Source organism: Coregonus lavaretus, assembly GCF_964263955.1.
Source record: "Coregonus lavaretus genome assembly, chromosome: 20".
Classification (NCBI taxonomy): Eukaryota; Metazoa; Chordata; class Actinopteri; order Salmoniformes; family Salmonidae; genus Coregonus; species Coregonus lavaretus.
In genome coordinates this window covers 3543418-3567234 of record NC_140007.1, presented here as the reverse complement: position 1 = coordinate 3567234, position 23817 = coordinate 3543418, and the positions used below count along the sequence as shown (strand labels likewise).

General features: G+C 44.2%; 1 protein-coding gene across 1 annotated transcript in view; it reads right to left on the bottom strand.

The window, feature by feature from the left end:
- LOC311147909 (beta-1,4-galactosyltransferase 5-like) overlaps positions 1 to 13087 on the bottom strand; it is a 106204-nt gene extending 93117 nt beyond the window's left edge. The window contains exon 1 of the mRNA XM_084184748.1: positions 12547 to 13087. Coding sequence (XP_084040874.1) covers positions 12547 to 12652 — 106 coding nt within the window. The 5' untranslated portion in view covers positions 12653 to 13087. The remainder of the gene's footprint in view (positions 1 to 12546) is intronic.
- Positions 13088 to 23817: the final 10730 nt, after the last annotated feature.

Here is a 23817-nt window from a genome sequence, read left to right as displayed (position 1 = left end):
GTCAATCACACACACCTGGTTCCTATCCCCTAAATAGTCCGTGTATAAGTGTTCCCTCTGCCCCCTTGTCCTTGTGGGTTATTGTTAGTTGTGAGAGTAGTGTAGCTCGGTGGAGCTACTCGTAACATTGTGTTGCCAGGGTAGATTTTCCCCTGTGCCTATGTATATTTGGATATCCTTTACAGTGTATTTGCCGGGGTTGATAGTTTCCCCTGTGCCTGTTTCGTTGATCGCTATTTGAGCGCATTTGTGTGTCTACGAAGGACTAAACTCTGTATTCAGTGATTACCCTCCTGCACCTGACTTCTACATCATAAACAAATATTGCGCCTATTTAATACAACCCTTGCATTAGATCGCAAACCAGCATACAAATGTGCTAAACGTTTGGAAATGACAAGTTCACTTTCTCATCCATAGCCTAAAAATGCATTTCAAGTGCAAGTGCGCTGTTTAGCTCACATCTGAAGTCTGAGGGGCATTTAGGACGTCTTCTACTGCGGATCGCTAAAATATCCTAATGATTATGATCACACTTCCTCAATTCAAATATTATTGTGACACTCTACCAAAGATGGTTTGGAAACTTGGGAACCAATTTTTAGTTATCAGTGTAGCCCGTTATCACCCGGACTTGTTGAAATATCTTCACGCCTAGAAAAAAACCTCCATGCTTCTGTCAGAACTGTCAATTTATTGAAAAAAAAAAAGAAAGAATTACAGGGGGCAGTTTGGAAAAAACGAATCCCATCCGAATCGTCCTGTGGAATAACGGACATTCTGGGGTAATAGATACATAACCAACGTTCTCTAGTAATGCTAGTCCCGTGCGAATAGGACTATAGACTGACCGGGTGAATCCAGGTGAAAGCTATGTTCCCTTATAGTCACTTGCTAATTCCACTTCAATCAGTGTAGATGAAGGGGAGGAGACAGGTTAAAGAAGGATTTTTAAGCCTTGATACAATTGAGACATGGATTGTGTATGTGTGCCATTCAGAGGGTGAATGGGCAAGACAAAAGATTGAAGTGCCTTTGAACGGGGTATGGTAGTAGGTGCCAGGTGCACCGGTTTGTGTCAAGAACTGCAACGCTGCTGGGTTTTCATCCTCAACAGTTTCCGTTGTGTATCAAGAACAGTCCACCACCACCCAAAGGACATCTAGACATCTTGACACAACTGTGGGAAGCATTGGAGTCAACATGGGCCAGCATCCCTGTGGAACGCTTTCGACACCTTGTAGAGTCCATGCCTCAACGAATTGAGGCTTTTCTGAGGGCAAAAGGAGGTGGGGGGGTGCAACTAAATATTAGGAAGGTGTTCCTAATGTTTGGTAGACTCAGTGTATGTGTGCATCTCAGTGCTCTCTAAGGCTTCCTTTCTAGTCCCCTTCTCTTCATCTTCACTGAACTGAAAACACATGAAAGAAATATGGCGGATGGAACATACTTTCACATGTCCAGTTCTTTCACATCAGAGGTGATAGAGGAAAGGAGACAAGGAGATGAAGCCAGTTCAGACTATTCTGATGCATCCATGGGTGGAACAAAATGATGGACTGACTGGTATTGTTAGGCAGATGAATTCAATTACAAGTTATAGAGCCCAAAAGGTTGTTTGTAGTTTGTTGGCTCTAAAGTGCTGCCTCTCTTTGGCCAACAAAGTTAATGAGTTACCCACATAATCCTCAATGGGCGTTCTGTAGTCAGACTCCTAGTCCCTACCAACCAGCTACACACTGACTGCACTGCACTGGAGGTCAACAACCCAGAGTTACAGGCAGGCGTGGTTTCTACCTCCCTTCGCTTTGCCAAAATGCAAACCACCCTGCTACACACCACTCTGCTCACACAAACACACACCTTTTCATATTTCCACAAATCAGGATTCAAATGATGTTATGAGAATAATGCTGCTGCCCATTGTTATGCCAAAATGGCAGCTTGGAAGGCTGCACAGTGCACACCCACGCATGCACGTACGTACCCGTGCACAGACACACACACACAATTAAAAGCTGGGAAAAACAGCCATTCTTTGAGCTGCCATGCAGGAAACTCAGGAGGGAAAACTAGAAAGCCTAGAGAGGCAGGTGAGGCAGGAAGAGGGGCACCAGGGGGCACAGGGGGCACAAATTGACACAACTGGTCACAGCCAAGACAGGGCTCACCAAAGCAATGACAAATCAAAGTCAACAGGAAAGAAAAATCCTAAAAAACTTTGCTTCAAAAGGCACAGTATTTCCTCTAGTTATTTCCCTGACTGAGATGGTTTTTCCAACCCTCAGGGTTTAGAATACCTGATTATGGGCCCCGCAAGAAACACTGCAAACTCACAGGGGAATTATCCCCAGCTGTAGGGTTGATTATATAGATGGAAGACAACTAGAGCCAGCCAAAACCACTCAACAGATTTCAAAGGTGGCCTGCAGGGAGCAAGTGGTGATGTGAGAGCACGGGAGGTTGGTGGCACCTTAATTGGGGAGAACGGGCTTATGGTAATGACTGGAGCGGAATCAGTGGAATGGTATCAAATACACTATGTATACAAAAGTATGTGGACAAGCCTTCAAATTAGTGGATTCGGCAATTTCGGCCACACCCGTTGCTGACAGGTGTATAAAATCTAGCACACAGCCATGCAATCTCCACAGACAAACATTGGCAGTAGAATGGCCTTACTGAAGAGCTCAGTGACTTTCAACATAGCACCGTCATAGGATGCCACCTTTCCAAGTCAGTTCGTCAAATGTCTGCCCTGCTAGAGCTTCCCCGGTCAACATTAAGTGCTGTTATCGTGAAGTGAAAACGCCTAGGAGCAACAATGGCTCAGCCGTGCAGTGTAGGCCACACAAACTCACAGAACGGGACCGCCGAGTTCTGAAGCGCGTAAAAATCGTCTGTCCTCGGTTGCAACACTCACTACCGAGTTCCAAACTGCCTCTGGAAGCAACGTAAGCACAATAACTATTTGTCGGGAGCTTCATAAAATGGGTTTCCATGGCTGAGCAGCCGCACACAAGCCTAAAATCACCATGCTCAATGCCAAGCGTCGGCTGGAGTGGTGTAAAGCTCACCGCCATTGGACTCTGGAGCAGTGGAAACGCGTTCTCTGGAGTGATGAATCACGCTTCACCATCTGGCAGTCCACACAGACAAATCTGGGTTTGGTGGATGCCAAGAGAACGCTACCTGCCCCAATACATAGTGCCAACTGTAAAGCTTTCCCAGAAGAGTGGAGGCTGTTATAGCAGTAAAGGGGGGACCAACTCCATAATGCCCATCATTTTGGAATTAAATGTTCAACGAGTAGGTGTCCACATACTTCTGGTCATGTAGTGTACATCAAACACATGGTTTCCAGGTGTTTGATGCCATTCCATTTGCTCCATTCCGGCCGTTATTATGAGCCGTTCTCCCCTCAGCAGCCTCCACTGTGTGCGAGAAAGGTTGGCACATGGACACAAAAACAGACAGTCAAACAGGGAAGGTGAGTCACAGTGAAAGGAGGTCATCTAGAATTGCAGAGAAATAAAATAGTAAAAAAACCCAACCAGAGAACGTTGAGTGAAAGCTGAGCTCACTCACATTTTCACAAGATGTTGTCGGATAAGACAGACTATAACCTGTTATCTACACATTTCAGACGCAGCTAGCGTGAGACAGTATAATATCATCAGCAGGCCGGTTGGGTCTGATGTACAGAGCCGTAGTGAAAACTAAATAAGCATTCGAGCCAAGGGAAGCTGCTAGGTATTAGTGTCCTGGAGTTCAACCAACCCTCTCCTGCAGCTGGGTGATGACAACATGTATGGACCCTGTGTCTGTCTGTACTCTCTAGGAACACATTTTAGCCTACAGTTTGAGAAGGAGAGGAGTGTGTGGGCGACCAACCGAACACAATAACACACAGCCGTAGTTACCAACAACAGGTTTAGATGGCAACACCCACTCTCTCCCTCTTAACGACAGACTCGCATGCTATCAGGATGGGAGAATTATACGATTGAGAGGGGTAAAGGGGTGTGTGTGTATGTGGTGTGTGTCCCTCTCTTTGCCATAAAACCATGGGCAACATCCTGGCTTCGCAGGACAAGCTTTATCAGTCGACACCCTGGCAGGTGTGTGTGTTTGTGAGTGTGTCAGTGTGTGTGTGTGTGTGTGTGTCAGGGTAGTCAGTCACTGACACTTAACTAAGCTACAGCATTGTTTCACTGGTTCAAAGCCTTTATAAATGAATAACCAGCCACAGAATGCCTCACACAAACATACTGTGGCCTACTTCTTCCTGGTATGCAGTGTGAACTTCCTTGACATAATGATGTCCATTTTATGCATGTTGCACACAATAAGTCATTGTTAACATCAACGTTGATGCAGTGACGCTTGATACCTAAAGAAAGAAAGTATTACGTAATTACCAATTCACTGTGAAATCCTAAATACGAGATAGATAATGCATGATGTTACTTTAACAGCGCCACAGCTCATGTAGTAGTAAACACCCCAATGGCTCAGCACAAACAACATATCCCACACACACAGCACTGAAACACACCATGAGGGGCCATGAGAAGCTGAGTGTGTGTGTGTGTGTGTGTGTGTGCGTGTGTGTCACAGGAGTGATGCAGTTTGTTGGGCTCGTTGGAGTGTGTCAGTGTATAAGTGTTTGTATGACTATGCTCCAGTGATGCACAGACTAGGGACTGAGCATCAGGGAGAGGGGCATTCTGGGTAAAACACACTGGTGCTCCATGGGAAGTCCCGATCAGATGTTCCAGAAAGGTCACCTGGAGTGTGACAGAGAACGAGAGGGTACTCCCCCATCTGTCTATCCCTCTCTCTATATATCTATTTGTTTCATTCTCCTTCTATCTCCCTTCCCTCTATATCTATTTTATTTGCCCTTATTCTCTCCTTCATGACCACTTAACTTGAATCTACCGCATATCTTCACCTAATGGTAGCTAACTCCGTTCCGTACATACGTGGGCAACTGCAGCATTCAAATGAGGCTGCAATGGGATTGTGCTTTACAATGGTATTCAATGGGCTCTCGAGTGGCGCAGCGGTCTAAGGCACTGCATCTCAGTGCTTGAGGCGTCACTACAGACCCCCTGGTTCGATTCCAGGCTGTATCACAATCCGACAATCCGGCCGTGATTGGGAGTCCCATAGGGCAGCGCACAATTGGCCCAGTGTTGGCATCAAAATCCGGGGTGTGAACTAAGTTTCGATTCAGCATTGATTGACATGGTAATGGACCAATAGTATTGGAAAAAAGTTGAAAAAAAACTGACGCTGTACGTTAAAGTGTGACATGTAACGTACGGCACGCATTATTCAACTAATTCTGTGCCGTACTGCCTCTTTCCACCAGGTGTAGCGCTTCTCTCGCAGATTAAAAACAAGAAATGATCAATAGTGAGTGTAAAGTTAATTACTCGTGAGTTCATCAATAGTTAATTCAATCAATTGTTAATTTTTCATGTAATCACTGCGAGCCATCAAAAACCGTGACACCCACAGTTTAATTGTGAAGATAAATGTAGCGCCGCCCTAAAAACCCTATTCAAATTCGACACAAACCTTCAAATAGGTATGTAATTAGACATTATATAAACTCTTTATAGTGTTTTATTTACATTTTAGAGGTGATAAGTTGGACAAATCGGGTGAAAAAAGCCGGTTCCCCACACGACATATCTCCCCCTTTCACTATGACGGAGTAGCTTTCGCTTCCCCACCCGCCATTTTTAAAAAGACCCGGCGGAGCTCCACTGCTTTCTTCGATCATGCAGAGACGGGCAGCATGAAGGCCTTGTCATTGACTTTGCTGGAAAGGGGAGAAATTGTGCTTTACAATGGTATTCAATGGGCTCCCGAGTGGCGCAGCGGTCTAAGGCACTGCATCTCAGTGCTTGAGGCGTCACTACAGACCCCCTGGTTCGATTCCAGGCTGTATCACAACCGGCCGTGATTGGGAGTCCCATAGGGCAGCGCACAATTGGCCCAGCGTCGTCCGGCTTTGGCCGGTGTAGGCCGTCATTGTAAATAACAATTTGTTCTTAACTGACTTGTTAAATAAAGGTCAAATAAAAATTCATATTACAGTTGACCTGGAAGTATTCCGTTTTTGGGGCGCTAAAATAAGGTCAAATGTACGGAACAGCGCGATGTACAAAAGTGCGTTAGCTACCGTTACTCTTCCCAGAATTCTTCCCTCACCCTTCATCTCCTCCTCTCTCTCCCTTTCTCTCCCCACCCACTCCATTCCTCATCCTTTTCTGACTACCTCCCTTATATCTACACATATACCATACTCTCTTCCAACCCATCTGTTTCCTTCATACCTTCCATCTCTTCTCCATCACTCACACAGCTAAACTCCTCATCCCCCTTCCTTCCCTGTATGACCTTACATCCCTGTGTCCAACATCTCTACCGCCATTCTACCTCTCTTCCCCGTGTCATCCCTCCCTCTCCTAGCTAACTCCCTCCCTCCTTCCCCAACCTGAGCTATCATATGACCAAACGAATGAAGCCAATGATAGTTTAAGAAGGGCCATCGATTGTTCAAGGAGTAATCTGTCGGACATTTAGAAAAATAGTATACTAGCCAAGAGTCAGGGTAAAAACAACACCATGGCTTACACAGCCAATTCCCGTCAGTTGATGTCTTCCCCCATATGAGCATTGATTCAGTTATTGATTAAGTCAGCATGAATAGGTAAAATGCGTGGGTCGGTCAATAGCCATTCTGATGACAAAGAGATCAGCTTACCTTTTGATGATTTAGAAACTCCCATCATGAGTGATTTACAAGGGAGGTGCTGGATATCAAAGTTAATATTTACCAGCAAATATACCTGCTTGTTCTGAACGGCTGGCTTGAGCTAGAACTTAAATAGCCCATTATAAATCAATCTTTCATACGCTTATAAAGTTTTATAAATGTATTATATGGGTTTGTCCATGGCCAATTGGTTGGTGGTTGAGTAAGGTAATTTGTAGATCAGATAATACTGCATGTGCCTTTAGTCCTGGTGAAGCAGTACTGTATAGTAGATTTACTAAATCATTAGAAAAGCAGGATATCCTACAGTGAAGTGGCTGAACCACCATGTCCTGCTTGAATAGGAGCTGACTTCAATAAAAAGGAAATAATCACTGTAGCTTCTGAGTGAGAGACAATAGCCAGAACATCCCACTTCTGTTTCAACATTCAGCCATCAAACTGGTGGTGTAGTGGAGGGTATACACGTTCTAAAATGAGCACCACACATGCGAGTGGTTTAATGGACATTGATGCAAATATCAGTTAGAAATGTTGAAAGAGGGGAGATATAAAGATGCAATAACTATCATAGGTTGCTAATATGACTAGGATAATGCCTTTGGCTGCTTGACAATGAAAGAGAAAGTTTAAAGAAAACCAATGGAACAGGAGAAAGCATACAGTATGAGAAAGTCTTAATAAAATAATTGCCTCCACGTTTCTATTGTGGGATTTTGACTATAGGCTACTTTGAAGCCAACTCCATCTCGAACTTGTGCACTTGCTTATCATTAAATATGACCACTTTGTCAGTTTTAGCAAGGCCATCTTCGACTAACCATGAAACCATTCACAACCTACTGTACAAAAAGAATGCCCTGTAGTAACCCTTCTTCACTGTTTCTGATTGGGCAGTTTGAATAGTATGAACCATGTGATTGGTAGAGTCACTTTACATGGACAGTTCAACTAAAAATGACTGCTTTATATTGCACTTCATTTTATGAATTGTTACTAGAATCAGTCGTGTAATTTGTGTCAGATTGAATACAGAATATAAAGCTGCACATTGATTCATGTCTGAGCTTCTTAACAGCATGGGGCTGGAGTGCTATATGATCAGAGCTGAAATGGAACTTATTAAAAAGGCTTGATCAACCCTCCCCCAATACAAAGGGCAACTTCATCCTACTACTAGTACACCAGACACACCTCTGTGGTGATTAGCTTAGTCATCATACAGTGCATTCGGAAAGTATTCAGACCACTTGACTTTTTCCACATTTTGTTACGTTACAGCCTTATTCTAAAATTGATTAAATTGTTTTTTCCCCCCTCATCAATCTACACAAAATACTCCATAATGACAAAGTAAAAACAGGATTTTAGAAATTGTTGCTAATTTATATAAATAAAAATCTGAAATATACACTACCAGTCAAAAGTTTTAGAACACCTACTCATTCAAGGGTTTTTCTTTAATTTTACTATTTTCTACATTGTAGAATTTTAGTGAAGATATCAAAACTATGAAATAACACATATGGAATCATGTAGTAACCAAAAAAGTGTTAAACAAATCAAAATACATTTTATATTTGAGATTCTTCAAATAGCCACACTTTGCCTTGATGACATCTTTGCACACTCTTGGAATTCTCTCAACCAGCTTCACCTGGAATGCTTTTCCAAAAGTCTTGAAGGAGTTCCCACATATGCTGAGCACTTACTTTTCCTTCACTCTGCCATCCGACTCATCCCAAACCATCTCAATTTGGTTGAGGTCGGGGGATTGCGGAAGCCAGATCATCTGATGCAGCACTCCATCACTCTCCTTCTTGGTAAAATAGCCCTTACACAGCCTGGAGGTGTGTTGGGTCATTGTCCTGTTGAAAAACAAATGATAGTCCCACTAAGCCCAAACCAGATGGGATGACATATCAGTATGGATGACGGATCACCACCTCAAGCTGAACCCTGGCAAGACGGAGCTGCTCTTCCTCCCGGGGAAGGACTGCCCGTTCCATGATCTCGCCATCACGGTTGACAACTCCGTTGTGTCCTCCTCCCAGAGTGCGAAGAGCCTTGGCGTGACCCTGGACAACACCCTGTCGTTCTCCGCCAACATCAAGGCGGTGACCCGATCGTGCAGGTTCATGCTCTACAACATTCGGAGAGTACGACCCTGCCTTACACAGGAAGCGGCACAGGTCCTAATCCAGGCACTTGTCATCTCCCGTCTGGATTACTGCAACTCGCTGTTGGCTGGGCTCCCTGCCTGTGCCATTAAACCCCTACAACTCATCCAGAATGCCGCAGCCCGTCTGGTGTTCAACCTTCCCAAGTTCTCTCACGTCACCCCCCTCCTCCGCACACTCCACTGGCTTCCAGTTGAAGCTCGCATCCGTTACAAGACCATGGTGCTTGCCTATGGAGCAGTGAGGGGAACGGCACCTCCGTACTTTCAGGCTCTGATCAGTCCCTACACCCAGGTGAGGGCATTGCGTTCATCCACCTCTGGCCTGCTGGCTCCCCTTCCTCTGCGGAAGCATAGTTCCCGCTCAGCCCAGTCAAAGCTGTTCGCTGCTCAGGCACCCCAATGGTGGAACAAGCTCCCTCACGACGCCAGGACAGCGGAGTCACTCACCACCTTCCGGAGACATTTGAAACCCCACCTCTTTAAGGAACACCTGGGATAGGATAAAGTAATCCTTCTACCCCCCCCCCCCCCCCCCCCAAAAAAAAAAAAAAAAGTATAATTGTAAAGTGGTTATCCCACTGGCTATAGGGTGAATGCACCAATTTGTAGTCGCTCTGGATAAGAGCGTCTGCTAAATGACGTAAATGTGCCCTTGAGCAAGGCACTTAACCCTAATTGCTCCTGTAAGTCGCTCTGGATAAGAGCGTCTGCTAAATGACTAAAATGTAAAATGTAAATGTATGGTGTATCGCTGCAGAATGCTGTGGTAGCCATGCTGGTTAAGTGTGCCTTGAATTCTAAATGAATCACAGACAGTGTCACCAGCAAAGCACCCCCACACCATAACACCTCCTCCTCTGTGCTTTACGGTGGAAAATACACATGTGGAGATCATCCGTTCACCCACACCGTGTCTCACAAAGACACGGCGGTTGGAACCAAAAATCTCAAATTTGGACTCCAGACCCAAGGACAAATTTCCATCGGTCTAATGTCCATTGCTCGCGTTTCTTGGCCCAAGCAAGTCTCTTCTTATTATTGGTGTCCTTTAGTAGTGGTTTCTTTGCAGCAATTCGACCATGAAGGCCTGATTCACACAGTCCCCTCTGAACAGTTGATGTTGAGATGTGTCTGTGACTTGAACTCTGTGAAGCATTTATTTGGGCTGCAATTTCTGAGGCTGGTAACTCTAATGAACTTATCCTCTGCAGCAGAGGTAACTCTGGGTCTTCCATTCCTGTGGCGGTGCTCATGAGAGCCAGTTTCATCATAGTGCTTGATGGTTTTTGCGACTGCACTTGAAGAAACTTTCAAAGTTCTTGAAATGTTCCGTATTGACTGACCTTCATGTCTTAAAGTAATAATGGACTGTCGTTTCTCTTTGCTTATTTGACCTGTTCTTGACATAATATTGACTAGGTCTTTTACCAAATAGGGCTATCTTCTGTATACCACCCCTACCTTGTCACAACACAAATGTTGGTTACTACATGATTCCATTTGTGTTATTTCATAGTTTTGATGTCTTCACTATTAATATACAATGTAGAAAATTGTAAAAAAGAAAGAAAGACCCTTGAATCAGTAGGTTCTAAAACTTTGGACCGGTAGTGTAATGAATACTCGGGGAGAAAAAGGTGTAGATTCACGCGCAGAGCGCGGCAAGTGTTTATTATGCCTTCGCAGAAGCCAGGAATCGTGGTCACAGGCAGGCAAACAGGCAGGTGAAACAAAACTAGGACTGAAGGCTAAAACTGGTTCTCACAAATGAGCTAGGAAAAGGCTTAGTAGAGTCAAAACGAACAATACCTCACAAGGCACAAACAGAAAGAACTGAACTAAATAATGAGCTGATGAGACCAGGTGAGTAACTAACACAGGTGAAATCAATGAACAAAAAAGAAAGACAGGGCTACGTTCAAGAACACAAATAAACAGGGCTACGTTCAAGAACACAAGGTGAACTAAGAAAAGAAATACAGAACCTTACAGGTACTGTATCTCTCCACTCGCTGTGGAAATCAAAATGTTCTAATCATTCAATCAATTATCGCATCACTAATTACGTCTGATCAAGAAATAATAATATTTTCTAAACAGTAGCCTAGCATGGTGTGGAATTAATATTATTGTATTGGCACTCTGCGGCACAATTTGCTGTGGTAGACTCTCACAGTGAGCGGGTAGAGAAGTGGATGACACCAGACCACGGCTGCATAAACCAGGCAATACAATTTCAAAATGACACAACAAGATAAGAGACCTACATACAGTACAGTGTGGTGTAATAAAAACATCTGACCTTTGGGCCACAGAGACTCATGACTACAGCTGGACACGGCACTGGCCCTGTAGGAGTGGGACCAGCCCAGTTACTGTACAGTGGAGAGAACAGGAAAAGTCTGAACCACATCCCCAAAGCTAAAGTACGCTGCAGGCCAGGTTTGGGGAACTAAACTGTATTCTATTGTATTATTTTCCATTCCATTCTATTATTTTTTATTCAACCATGCACACAGCAAATTGGCCATTGTAACTTAGTGTTTTTTAGTGTAACATTTATAATGTTGATTCAGGAAATAAATTAACTCTGTAAGAGTGAAATTAATACTCAGTGGTGTAAAATAACCCCAGTGTTGGTGTTAATAACCAGTTGAGTGAAAGTGTGATTGTGTCAGTTTTACTCTGTGGTAAAACATGCCCATCAAAACCACATCCATCATTAGCAGATTTCCCAGCATGCTCTACTGCAAGTAGACATTTTTAGGATTGTTTTTCATATCTGGGTTTTTTCATGTACATTGATTGATTAATATTATGCTACACAAAGATAAATAACATAAATTTTTCTAAACTAATCTAATCATTTAGTTAGATTTATTGCACCCTTTACTGAAATGGTTCTTCCAGTTTGAATGGATTAGGTCAGGGATGGATTTTGAGTAATGAACCTATTTTCGACACAATTGGCTGGAAATGCTCAATGCTTCAGGAAGCTTTGTTGCCCCATCACCATTAAAAATACTATGAGGTGCTATTCCATAACACTAAAAGTGTTAATTCCCTAACAATGACAAAGTGTAACAGCGTCAGCATTAAGCACTGTGTTAATGTAACACCGAAAAGTGTGGACCTGGATAGACACTGTCCCAGTGTTAAATTGAACACTGTCAGTGTTGATTTAACACAGGATAATTTCCAACATCAGTGAGGATAACCCATAATACAAGTTGGGTTGATCAAATAGGCTACTTTTCTCATCTGCCAAAGAGCAGGAACCCCAGAGCCGAGAAGGAAATCCATAATGACCTCGCCATCATCATCATCATCATGCAGGTGCATTGCTAGAATGGGCGCACCGCATCCAGTTGCATCCCGGAATCATGAGCCATAAAATTGGCTGGAGACCTCCAAGCAACCTCCGCTGAGAGGCGCGCAATTTCCCGAGCATGTCAAACACTCCCTTTAGTGGCCAGCGCGAGCTCACAGACAGACATGAGGATAATCTCATTATAATCACATAAAGGGCGACTTCAGTTTCATTACAGATCATTCGGGACTGACTTACCGACACCAGGCGCAGAATAGAGGAAGTACAATGCGGAGGTGGACAGTGAGAAGATGAATATAAACCCAAGGAATGACCTTTTCCGAAATCGCAACTGTCTCGGCATTATATAGGCGGCAAAAACACTTAGTCCCCTTTCGCTTAAAATCTCCCGAGTGTGTCCAGATGTAAGCGCAGTGTGCGAATAATCGGTTTTCTCTGCCCACTGGAGCAGGGGTTCTGCTTGTCTCTCTAGGCAGATGGGTTGCTCTAAAGTCTGGGATATCCGAGACTAGGGATCAGCAGGAAAGATGTGTCGCCAAGCGAGAAGGAAATCCTCAGCAAATAGACACACACAGACAGAATCGGAGGGTTACATTCCAATAACCGATTATCCCAATCAGGACATCCAAAATCCGCTCCCAGCTAAAGATAGCATTTCAGTCGAGAATTAGTCCCAATGCAGAACAGATAACTACAACAATGCAGTTAAAACTGTGTATGCCTACAACTCGGCCGCTCCTGCGGTGGTATGTTTGGAAAACTACGAGTGCCTACGTTCCGCAAAAATGAGACATAGGCTACCTTTATGAGGGGGCGGCGTGTATCCACAAAGGGATTGTGTGCAAACTCTATCTCGACGTCACTGATACTGATTGATTTTATGCCAAGCTGTAAAAATGATAGCACTACAATATTGCCAGTATGGATGGAAAAATACTTAATTATGTTCTGTAATGTAGTTTTATTTGCCTATAATATATTAAATAAAAAAGCTATTTTGTGCTCTTCTGGTAGGCCTAGGCCTACTCAAGCCTATAATGTTTTTATATGTAAAAAAACAAACAATTTGTGTGTGTGTGTGTGTATTCATCCGTATGTGTGTTCGTGCATGTGTGTGTGTGTGTGTGTGCGCGCATGATTGTTCTGGAGATTATGCATGGACATTAATATTTCTTGTTGCAAGTATTTAGAAATGTGTATTTTGGTATGTGTCTGCTTGACATGCAGACTACGTTGAGCTCTAGGTCTCACCAGCCTATCCATCAGTGTAAGCTTTAAATAGAGCATTTTGAGAGAAATGCCTGGGGAATGGGCACTATTCGAGCAAGAGAGAGAAAAGCCTTCACCTACAGAGAGATGAACCTAAAGAAGAGTCCCCTCAGCCAGATGGTTCCGAGACAAACACAAACAGAACCCCAGGACAGCAACACAATTAGATCCAACCAAATTATGAAAAAGCAAAATGATAACTATTTGACACATTGGAAAGTTTACAACCAATTTTTACACGCTGTGTGCTTCAGCACTCTGCGGTCCTGTTCAGTGAGCTTGTGTGGCCTACTACTTCACAGCTGAGCGGTTGTTTCTCCTAGACGTTTCCACTTCACAATAACAACACTTACAGTTGACCGGGGCAGCTCTAGCAGGGCAGAAATTTGACGAACTGACTTTTTGGAAAGGTGGCATCCTATGACAGTGCCACGTTGAAAGGCACTGAGCTCTTCAGTATGGGCCATTCTACTGCCAATGTTTGTCTATGAGATTGCATGGCTGTGTACTTGATGCTAAAAACCTGTCAGCAACGGGTGTGGCTGATATAGCCAAATCCACTAATTTGAAGGGGTGTCTAAATACTATTGTATATACAGTACCAGTCAAAAGTTTGGACACACCTACTCGTTTTTCTTTATTTTTACTATTTTCTACATTGTAGAATAATAGTGAAGACATTAAACTACGGAATAACACATATGGAATCATGTAGTAACCAAAAAAGTGTTCAACAAATCAAAATATATTTTATATTTGAGATTCTTCAAATAGCCACCCTTTGCCTTAATGACAGCTTTGCACACTCTTGGCATTCTCTCAAAACAAATCACATTTTATTTGCCACATGCGCCGAATACAACAGGTGTAGACCTTACAGTGAAATGCTTACTTACAAGCCCTTAACCAACAATGCAGTTAAGTAAACAATGTTAAGTAAAAAATAGATAAGCAAAAAATAAAAATAGCAAATAATTAAAGAGCAGCAGTGAAATAAAATAATAGTAGGGAGGTTGTATACAGGGGCGACCAGTACAGAGTCAATGTGCAGGGTCATCGGTTAGTCGAGGTAATTGAGGTAATATGTACAGTTGAAGTCGGAAGATTACATACATTCGTTAAAACTTGTTTTTCAACCACTCCACAGATTTCTTGTTAACAAACTATAGTTTTGGCAAGACGGTTAGGACATCTACTTTGTGCATGACACACGTAATTTTTTCAACAATTGTTTACAGACAGATTATTTCACTTATAATTAATTGTATCACAATTCCAGTTGGTCAGAAGTTTACATACACTAAGTTGACTGTGCCTTTAAACAGTTTGGAAAATTCCAGAAAATGATGTCATGGTTTTAGAAGCTTCTGAAAGGCTAATTGACATAATTTGAGTCAATTGGAGGTGTACCTGTGGATGTATTTCAAGGCCTACCTTCAAACTCAGTGCCTCTTTGCTTGACATCATGGGAAAATCAAAAGAAATCTGCCAAAACTTCAGAATAAGAATTGTAGACCTCCACAAGTATGGTTCATCCTTGGGAGCAATTTCCAATCGCCTGAAGGTACCACGTTCATCTGTACAAACAATAGTACACAAGTATAAACACCATGGGACCACGCAGTCGTCATACCGCTCAGGAAGGAGACACGTTCCGTCTCATAGAGATTAACGTACTTTGGTGTGAAAAGTGCAAAACAATCCCAGAACAACAGCAAAGGACCTTGTGAAGATGCTGGAGGAAACAGGTACAAAAGTATCTATATCCACAGTAAAATGGATCCAATTTGTAAGTCGCTTTGGATAAGAGCGTCTGCTAAATGACTTAAATGTAATGTAAATGTAAAACGAGTCATATATCGACATAACCTGAAAGGCTGCTCAGCAAGGAAGAAGCCACTGCTTTAAAACCGCCATAAAAAAGCCAGACTACAGTTTGCAACTGCACATGGGGACAAAGATCGTACTTTTTTGAGAAATGTCCTCTGGTCTGATGAAACAAAAATAGAACTGTTTGGCCATAATGACCATCGTTGTGTTTGGAGGAAAAAGGGGGTTGCTTGCAAGCCGAAGAACACCATCCCAACCGTGAAGCACGGGGGTGGCAGCATCATGCTGTGGGGGTGCTTTGCTGCAGGAGGGACTGGTGCACTTCACAAAATAGATGGCATCATGACGAAGGAAAATTAGGTGGATATATTGAAGCAACATCTCAAGACATCAGTCAGGAAGTTAAAGCTTGGTCGCAAATGGGTTTTCCAAATGGACAATGACCCCAAGCATACTTCCAAAGTTGTGGCAAAATGTCTTAAGGACAACAAAGTCAAGGTATTGGAGTGGCCATCACAAAGCCCTGACCTCAATCCTATAGAATATTTGTGGGCAGAACTGAAAAAGCATGTGCGAGCAAGGAGGCCTACAAACCTGACTCAGTTACACCAGCTCTGTCAGGAGGAATGGGCCAAAATTCACCCATTTTATTGTTGGAAGCTTGTGGAAGGCTACCGGAAACGTTTGACCCACGTTAAACAATTTTAAAGGCAAGGCTACTAAATACTAATTGAGTGTATGTAAACTTCTGACCCACTGGGAATGTGATGAAAGAAATAAAAGCTGAAATAAATCATTCTCTCTGCAATTATTCTGACATTTCACATTCTTAAAATAAAGGGGTGATCCTAACTGACCTAAAACAGGGAATTTTTACTAGGATTAAATGTCAGGAATTGTGAAAAACTGAGTTTAAATGTATTTAGCTAAGGTGTATGTAAACTTCTGACTTCAGCTGTACATGTCGGTAGAGTTTTTTATTTATTGATTTTTAATTTCACCTTTATTTAACCAGGTAAGCCAGTTGAGAACAAGTTCTCATTTACAACTGCGACCTGGCCAAGATAAAGCATAGTAGTGCGATAAAAACAACAACACAGAGTTACATATGGGGTAAAAAACATAAAGTAAAAAAATACAACAGAAAATATATATACAGTGTGTGCAAATGTAGCAAGTTATGGAGGTAAGGCAATAAATAGGCTATAGTGCAAAATAATTACAATTAGAATTAACACTGGAATGATAGATGTGCAAGAGATTATGTGCAAATAGAGATACTGGGGTGCAAAAGAGCAAAATAAATAACAATATAGGGATGAGGTAGTTGGGTGGGCTAATTTCAGATGGGCTGTGTACAGGTGCAGTGATCGGTAAGGTGCTCTGACAACTGATGCTTAAAGTTAGTGAGGGAGATAAGAGTCTCCAGCTTCAGAGATTTTTGCAATTCGTTCCAGTCATTGGCAGCAGAGAACTGGAAGGAATGGCGGCCAAAGGAGGTGTTGGCTTTGGGAATGACCAGTGAGATATACCTGCTGGAGTGCAGACTACGGGTGGGTGCTGCTATGGTGACCAATGAGCTAAGATAAGGCGGGGATTTGCCTAGCAGTGATTTATAGATGGCCTGGAGCCAGTGGGTTTGACGACGAACATTAAAGTGACTATGCATAGAGTTAAAGTGACTATGCATAGATAATAAATAGAGTAGCAGCAGCGCAAAAGAGGGGTCGGGGGTCGGGTGGGGGACAATGCAAATAGTCCAGGTAGCCATGATAAGCTGTTCAGGAGTCTTATATCTTGGGGGTAGAAGCTGTTAAGAAGACTTTTGGACCTAGACTTGGCGCTCTGGTACCGCTTGCGGTGCGGTAACAGAGAGAACAGTCTATGACCAGGGTGGCTGGAGTCTTTGACAATTTTTAGGGACTTCATCTGACACCGCCTGGTATAGAGGTCCTGGACGGCAGGAAGCTTGGCCCCAGTGATGTACTGGGTCGTACGCACTACCCTCTGTAGTGCCTTGTGGTCAGAGGCCGAGCAGTTGCCATACCAGGCGGTGATGCAACCAGTCAGGATGCTCTTGATTGTGCAGCTGTATAACTTTTTGAGGATCTGAGGACCCATGCCAAATCTTTTCAGTCTCCTGAGGGGGAATAGGCTTTGTCGTGCTCTCTTCATAACTGTCTTGGTGTGTTTGGACCATCACAGTTTGTTGGTGATGTGGACAGCACGGATCTTGAAGCTCTCAACCTGTTCCACTACACCCCCGTTGATGAGAATGGGGGCTTGCTCAGTCCTCTTTTTTTTTTCCTTTAGTCCACAATCATCTCCTTTGTCTTGATCATGTTGAGGGAGAGGTTGTTATCCTGGCACTACACGGCCAGGTCTCTAACCTCCTCCCTATAGGCTGTCTCATCGTTGTCAGTGATCAGGCCTGCCACTGTTGTGTCATCGGCAAACTTAATGATGGTGTTGGAGTCGTTCCTGGCCATGCAGTCATGGGTGAACAGGGAGTACAGGACAGGACTGAGCACGCACCCCTGAGGTGCCCCCGTGTTGAGGATCAGCGTGGTAGATGTTTTATTACCTACCCTTACCACCTGGGGGTGGCCTGTCAGGAATTCCAGGATCCAGTTGCAGAGGTAGGTGTTTAGTCCCAGGATCCTTAGCTTAGTGATAAGCTTTGAGGGCACTATGGTGTTGAACGCTGAGCTGTAGTTAATGAATAGCATTCTCACGTAGGTGTTCCTCTTGTCCAGGACCGTCAAGCATTATGATGAAACTGGCTCTCATGAGGACAACCACAGGAATGGAAGACCCAGAGTTACCTCTGCTGCAGAGGATACGTTCATTAGAGTTACCAGCCTCAGAAATTGCAGCCCAAATAAATGCTTCACAGAGTTCAAGTCACAGACACATCTCAACATCAACTGTTCACAGGGGACTGTGTGAATCAGGCCTTCATGCTCAAATTGCTGCAAATAAACCACTACTAAAGGACACAAATAAGAAGAAAAGACCTGCTTGGGCCAAGAAATACGAGCAATGGACATTAGACCGGTGGAAATTTGTCCTTTGGTCTGGAGTCCAAATTGGAGATTGTTGGTTCCAACCACTGTGTCTTTGTGAGTCGCGTTGTGGGTGAACAGATGATCTCCGCATGTGTATTTCCCACCGTAAATCATGGAGGAGGAGGTGTTATGGTGTGGGGGTGCTTTGCTGGTGACACTGTCTGTGATTTATTTAGAATTCAAGGCACACTTAACCAGCATGGCTACCACAGCATTTTGCAGCGATACACCATCCCATCTGGTTTGCGCTTAGTGGGACTATCATTTGTTTTTCAACACACAATGGCCCAACACACCTCCAGGCTGTGTAAGAGCTATTTTACCAAGAAGGAGAGTGATGGAGTGCTGCATCAGATGACCTGGCCTCCACAATCCCCCGACCTCAACACAATTGAGATGGTTTGGGATGAGTCGGACCGCAGAATGAAGGAAAAGCAGCCAACAAGTGCTCAGAAAATGTGGGAACTACTTCAAGACTGTTAGAAAAGCAGGTGTAGCTGGTTGAGAGAATGCCAAGAGTGTGCAAAGCTGTCATCAAGGCAAAGGGGGGCTATTTGAACAATCTCAAATATAAAATATATTTTGATTTGTTTAACACTTTTTTCTTTACTACATGATTCCATATGTGTTATTTCATAGTTTTGATGTCTTCACTATTATTCTACAATGTAAAAATAAATAAAAACTTGAACGAGTAGGTGTGTCCAAACTTTTGACTGGTGGTGTATAGTGTATAATGAGCCTTTGGCTGATCAGTGGGCAACGGCCGGCCCGGTTTTCTGACAGGCTGAGCTGAGGTCACGAAAACTCACAAAGGGCCTGTTCGAGCAGATCAATTTTGTCTAGTCGGTGACCATCGTGGGTCACTGCCTTTCAAAGTGTGTTGCATTATGGGGATAAAAATTGTCCGACTTGCACCTACATGTCGACTACATTAACTTTATTAAAACCATGTGATCAAAGGTCATGCCGTTTTATATGAAATCACCTTCAAGTCGCTGCATTTGCTTCTCACCAACTGCACCGTGCAGCCTTCACCTGCATTGTGGAAGGCACTATTTGTCAACTAATCATTAGGGTGTTTTTGATTGACCCACGTGAACGTGACAAAAGATGAGACTGAAACAGGAACCAACAATTCTAAGCCTGCGTTCATAACCAAGTGGGAAGAAGGTGGTATTTACCACATACGACTGGGAAAAATCCATTTGAATGCCCCCTCAAACTGGTAATTACTAGTGGGAAACTCGTCTATCATCCCTGAGCTCCGACTTCTCCCACATGCTGACCTCTGACATTACCTACTAAGGAAATTGCCTCAATAACAGCATTTTCGCAACAACAAAATGTTATTTATACAAACAATCTATTAATATCGTTTTTTAACACTATAATTTGTTAACAAGCATGATAGCTGTACTTTTAGTTAATGGTTGATGCAGCTTGTTGGCCATTAGCCAATCGGCATTTCTCAATTAGTTCAAAGCACCTGAATGCATCCAACTGGGATTTACAACTTTACAACTGGTAATTTCCACCTTCCCACTTGGTTATGAACACAGGGTAAAGCTACAGGGGATTTAAATGAAAGTGATATTTGAGACCTCTTTCTAACCAAGTCAAATGCGCCATCAGCAAAGAGACCTGCTCCGACTGTCATCAGTTAGACAGCCAAGATCATGGATCGTAAAAAACTGAAAGGGTGCCTTTAAACTTAGAAAGAGCACATTCTACGTTGTCACCTCACTCAAAACGTTATATTATTTGGGTGGCTAAAACCATGATTTGGTCAAACAGTAAAGGTCAATATACTAATGATTCCTGTAATGAAAGTGTCTGCCCTGCCCCTGTGCCTTCGCTGAGGCCTTCTGCTGTGATGAGCAAGCCACTCTCCTCTACCCCATGAGCAAAATGCGTTCTGATCGTATAACATTTAAAAATGCAATTGCGGGAAAAACATAGCTTTGGAAGCTTCGTTCCCTTGTCAAAGAGAGGAGGGTCTCAGCTTTCTCTAGGTATTTTAATTCCTCAACTCTCAATATTCAGCTCAATTGCAACTATTTTACAACCAAGATATTTGATATGGCTTTGAGATATGGCGTGGCGTGAGCGAAATGCGCACCAGCCATTGCGAGGGCATGGGCCTATAGGTCTCATGGGTAGTAGCCTACAACTGCAAAGTTTCTTAGGATATTACATTTACTGTTGGATGAATACATGGCTACTAGCAGTGGGTATTATATTTTAGAGTTAGCGATCTAGTTCATGTGTTTTGAGTTTCCACTTGGGTGTTGAACCCCAAATGAATTAGCCTATGATATTAGTTAGTGCTGTCACGATCGTTACCGGATGACACAGACCAAGGCGCAGCGTGATAAGCGTACATTTTATTTCAGTACACAACACGAACAAAACAAACCAAACGATACGTGAAGTCCTAGGTTAACACCAAAACAAACCTTACGGAACAAGATCCCACAATTAACTGGTGCAAAACAGGCTGCCTAAGTATGGTCCCCAATCAGAGAAAACGAGCTACAGCTGTCTCTGATTGGGAACCACCCTGGCCAACATAGATCTACATGATCTAGAAAACACAACATAGAAAACTAAACAATGAAAATCCACACCCTGGCTCAACATTTAAAAGTCCCCAGAGCCAGGGCGTGACAGTACCCCCCCCCCCCCCCCCCCCCCCCCCCCAAAAGGCGCGGACTGCGACCACGCCACACCAACACAACAGGGTAGGGGCCAGGTGGGCATTCCGCCTCGGAGGCGGATCCGGCTCCGGGCATGACCACCACTCTCTCTCTACCCCCCCGTTGCGCCCCTGGTCTGGTCTGGCCCCGCTGGCCGGAGCTGGACTGGACACATGCACCACTGGCTTGGTGCGGGGAGCAGAAACGGGCCGGACCGGGCTGACGATGCGCACCACTGGCTTGGTGCGGGGAGCAGGAACGGGCCGGACCGGGCTGACGACGCGCACCACTGGCTTGGTGCGGGGAGCAGGAACGGGCCGGACCGGGCTGACGACGCGCACCACTGGCTTGGTGCGAGGGGCAGGAACAGGCCGGACCGGGCTGGCGACGCGCACCACTGGCTTGGTGCGAGGGGCAGGAACAGGCCGGACCGGGCTGGCGACGCATACCATAGGCTTGGTGCGAGGGACAGGAACAGACCGGACCGGGCTGGCGACGCGCACCACAGGCTTGGTGCGAGGGACAGGAACAGGTCGGGCCGTACTGGGAACATGTACCACTAACTTAGTGCGGGGAGAAGGAACAGGCCGGACCGTACTGGGAACACACACCACTGGCCTTGTGCGGGAATCAGGAACGGGCCGGACCGGACTGGTGACACACACCACTTGCTTGGTGCGAGGAGCGGGACTGGGTTTCCTTATAAACCTCCGCTCCCTCTGCTGCCTAACCAGTTCCTCTCGCCGTGCCTCTACACTCTCCTTCTCCCTCATGACCAATAGCCCCCGTAACCTGGTGGCCTCCTCTCCTAGTCCGCAGATTCGCCCTGTAGCTGCCTCCTGCTGCCCCGTCGTCCACGCCGTGTGCCCCCCCCCCCAAAAAAAAAATATTGGGGTTGCCTCTCGCGTGTCCGTCGTCCGCGTGGTTGGCGCCGTTTCTCCTCTCCTGCCTGGGCATTTACCTTTGCCCATGGCCCTCTGCCCGCAAATATCTCCTCCCAAGACCACCATTTGCCCACCTGGGACATCGCCATCTTCACCTCCTGGGCACGCTGCTTGGTCCTCTTATGGTGGGATCTTCTGTCACGATCGTTACCGGATGACACGGACCAAGGCGCAGCGTGATAAGCGTACATTTTATTTCAGTACACAACACGAACAAAACAACAAACCAAACGATACGTGAAGTCCTAGTTTAACACCCAAACAAACCTTACGGAACAAGATCCCTCAATTAACTGGTGCAAAACAGGCTACCTAAGTATGGTCCCCAATCAGAGACAACGAGCTACAGCTGTCTCTGATTGGGAACCACCCTGGCCAACATAGATCTACACGATCTAGAAAACACAACATAGAAAACTAAACAATGAAAATCCACACCCTGGCTCAACATTTAAAAGTCCCCAGAGCCAGGGCGTGACAAGTGCACATAAATATGTATGTAATTCAACTCTATTTAAAAAAAAGGACATTCTAGAGTCCTATTTTGACAGTAAAATATGGCAACTATTGTCTAATTGTCAACCCAAAATTAAATCACTGGATTAGGTTGCACATGGATTCCTGCTTGGACATGTTAAATGAAACAACGTACTTATTGAATATCCCAGCAGTCTATTTATTACACTTATTAATAAAGCACTGTGAATGACTTTATAAGATGATTACTCATAATTTGGGTCAGACCAAATCATGGGCTGGTGCAACCAACTGTAAAAGTTAGTGGTACCAGTGACACCAGGGGAAATGTTAGTCTGGAGCCCTGTTGGCAGCACGCGTAGTAATGTGGGCTGGTTTGTATAAAATGCCAGGGCCTAATTCTTGTTTTGTTTTTTGCCCTAACACTGCACAGCTGATTCAAATTATCAAAGTGTGATGATTAGTTGAATCAGCTGTGTAGTGTTAGGGCAAAAAAACAAAACATGCACCCCTTAGGGTCCTAAGGACCGAGTTTGGGAAACCCTGAAACTGGTTGAATGCAGCACCTGTATACAGTGGGGGAAAAAAGTATTTAGTCAGCCACCAATTGTGCAAGTTCTCCCACTTAAAACGATGAGAGAGGCCTGTAATTTTCATCATAGGTACACGTCAACTATGACAGACAAATTGAGGGAAAAAAATCCAGAAAATCACATTGTAGGATTTTTAATGAATTTATTTGCAAATTATGGTGGAAAATAAGTATTTGGTCACCTACAAACAAGCAAGATTTCTGGCTCTCACAGACCTGTAACTTCTTCTTTAAGAGGCTCCTCTGTCCTCCACTCGTTACCTGTATTAATGGCACCTGTTTGAACTTGTTATCAGTATAAAAGACACCTGTCCACAACCTCAAACAGTCACACTCCAAACTCCACTATGGCCAAGACCAAAGAGCTGTCAAAGGACACCAGAAACAAAATTGTAGACCTGCACCAGGCTGGGAAGACTGAATCTGCAATAGGTAAGCAGCTTGGTTTGAAGAAATCAACTGTGGGAGCAATTATTAGGAAATGGAAGACATACAAGACCACTGACAATCTCCCTCGATCTGGGGCTCCACGCAAGATCTCACCCCATGGGGTCAAAATGATCACAAGAACGGTGAGCAAAAATCCCAGAACCACACGGGGGGACATAGTGAATGACCTGCAGAGAGCT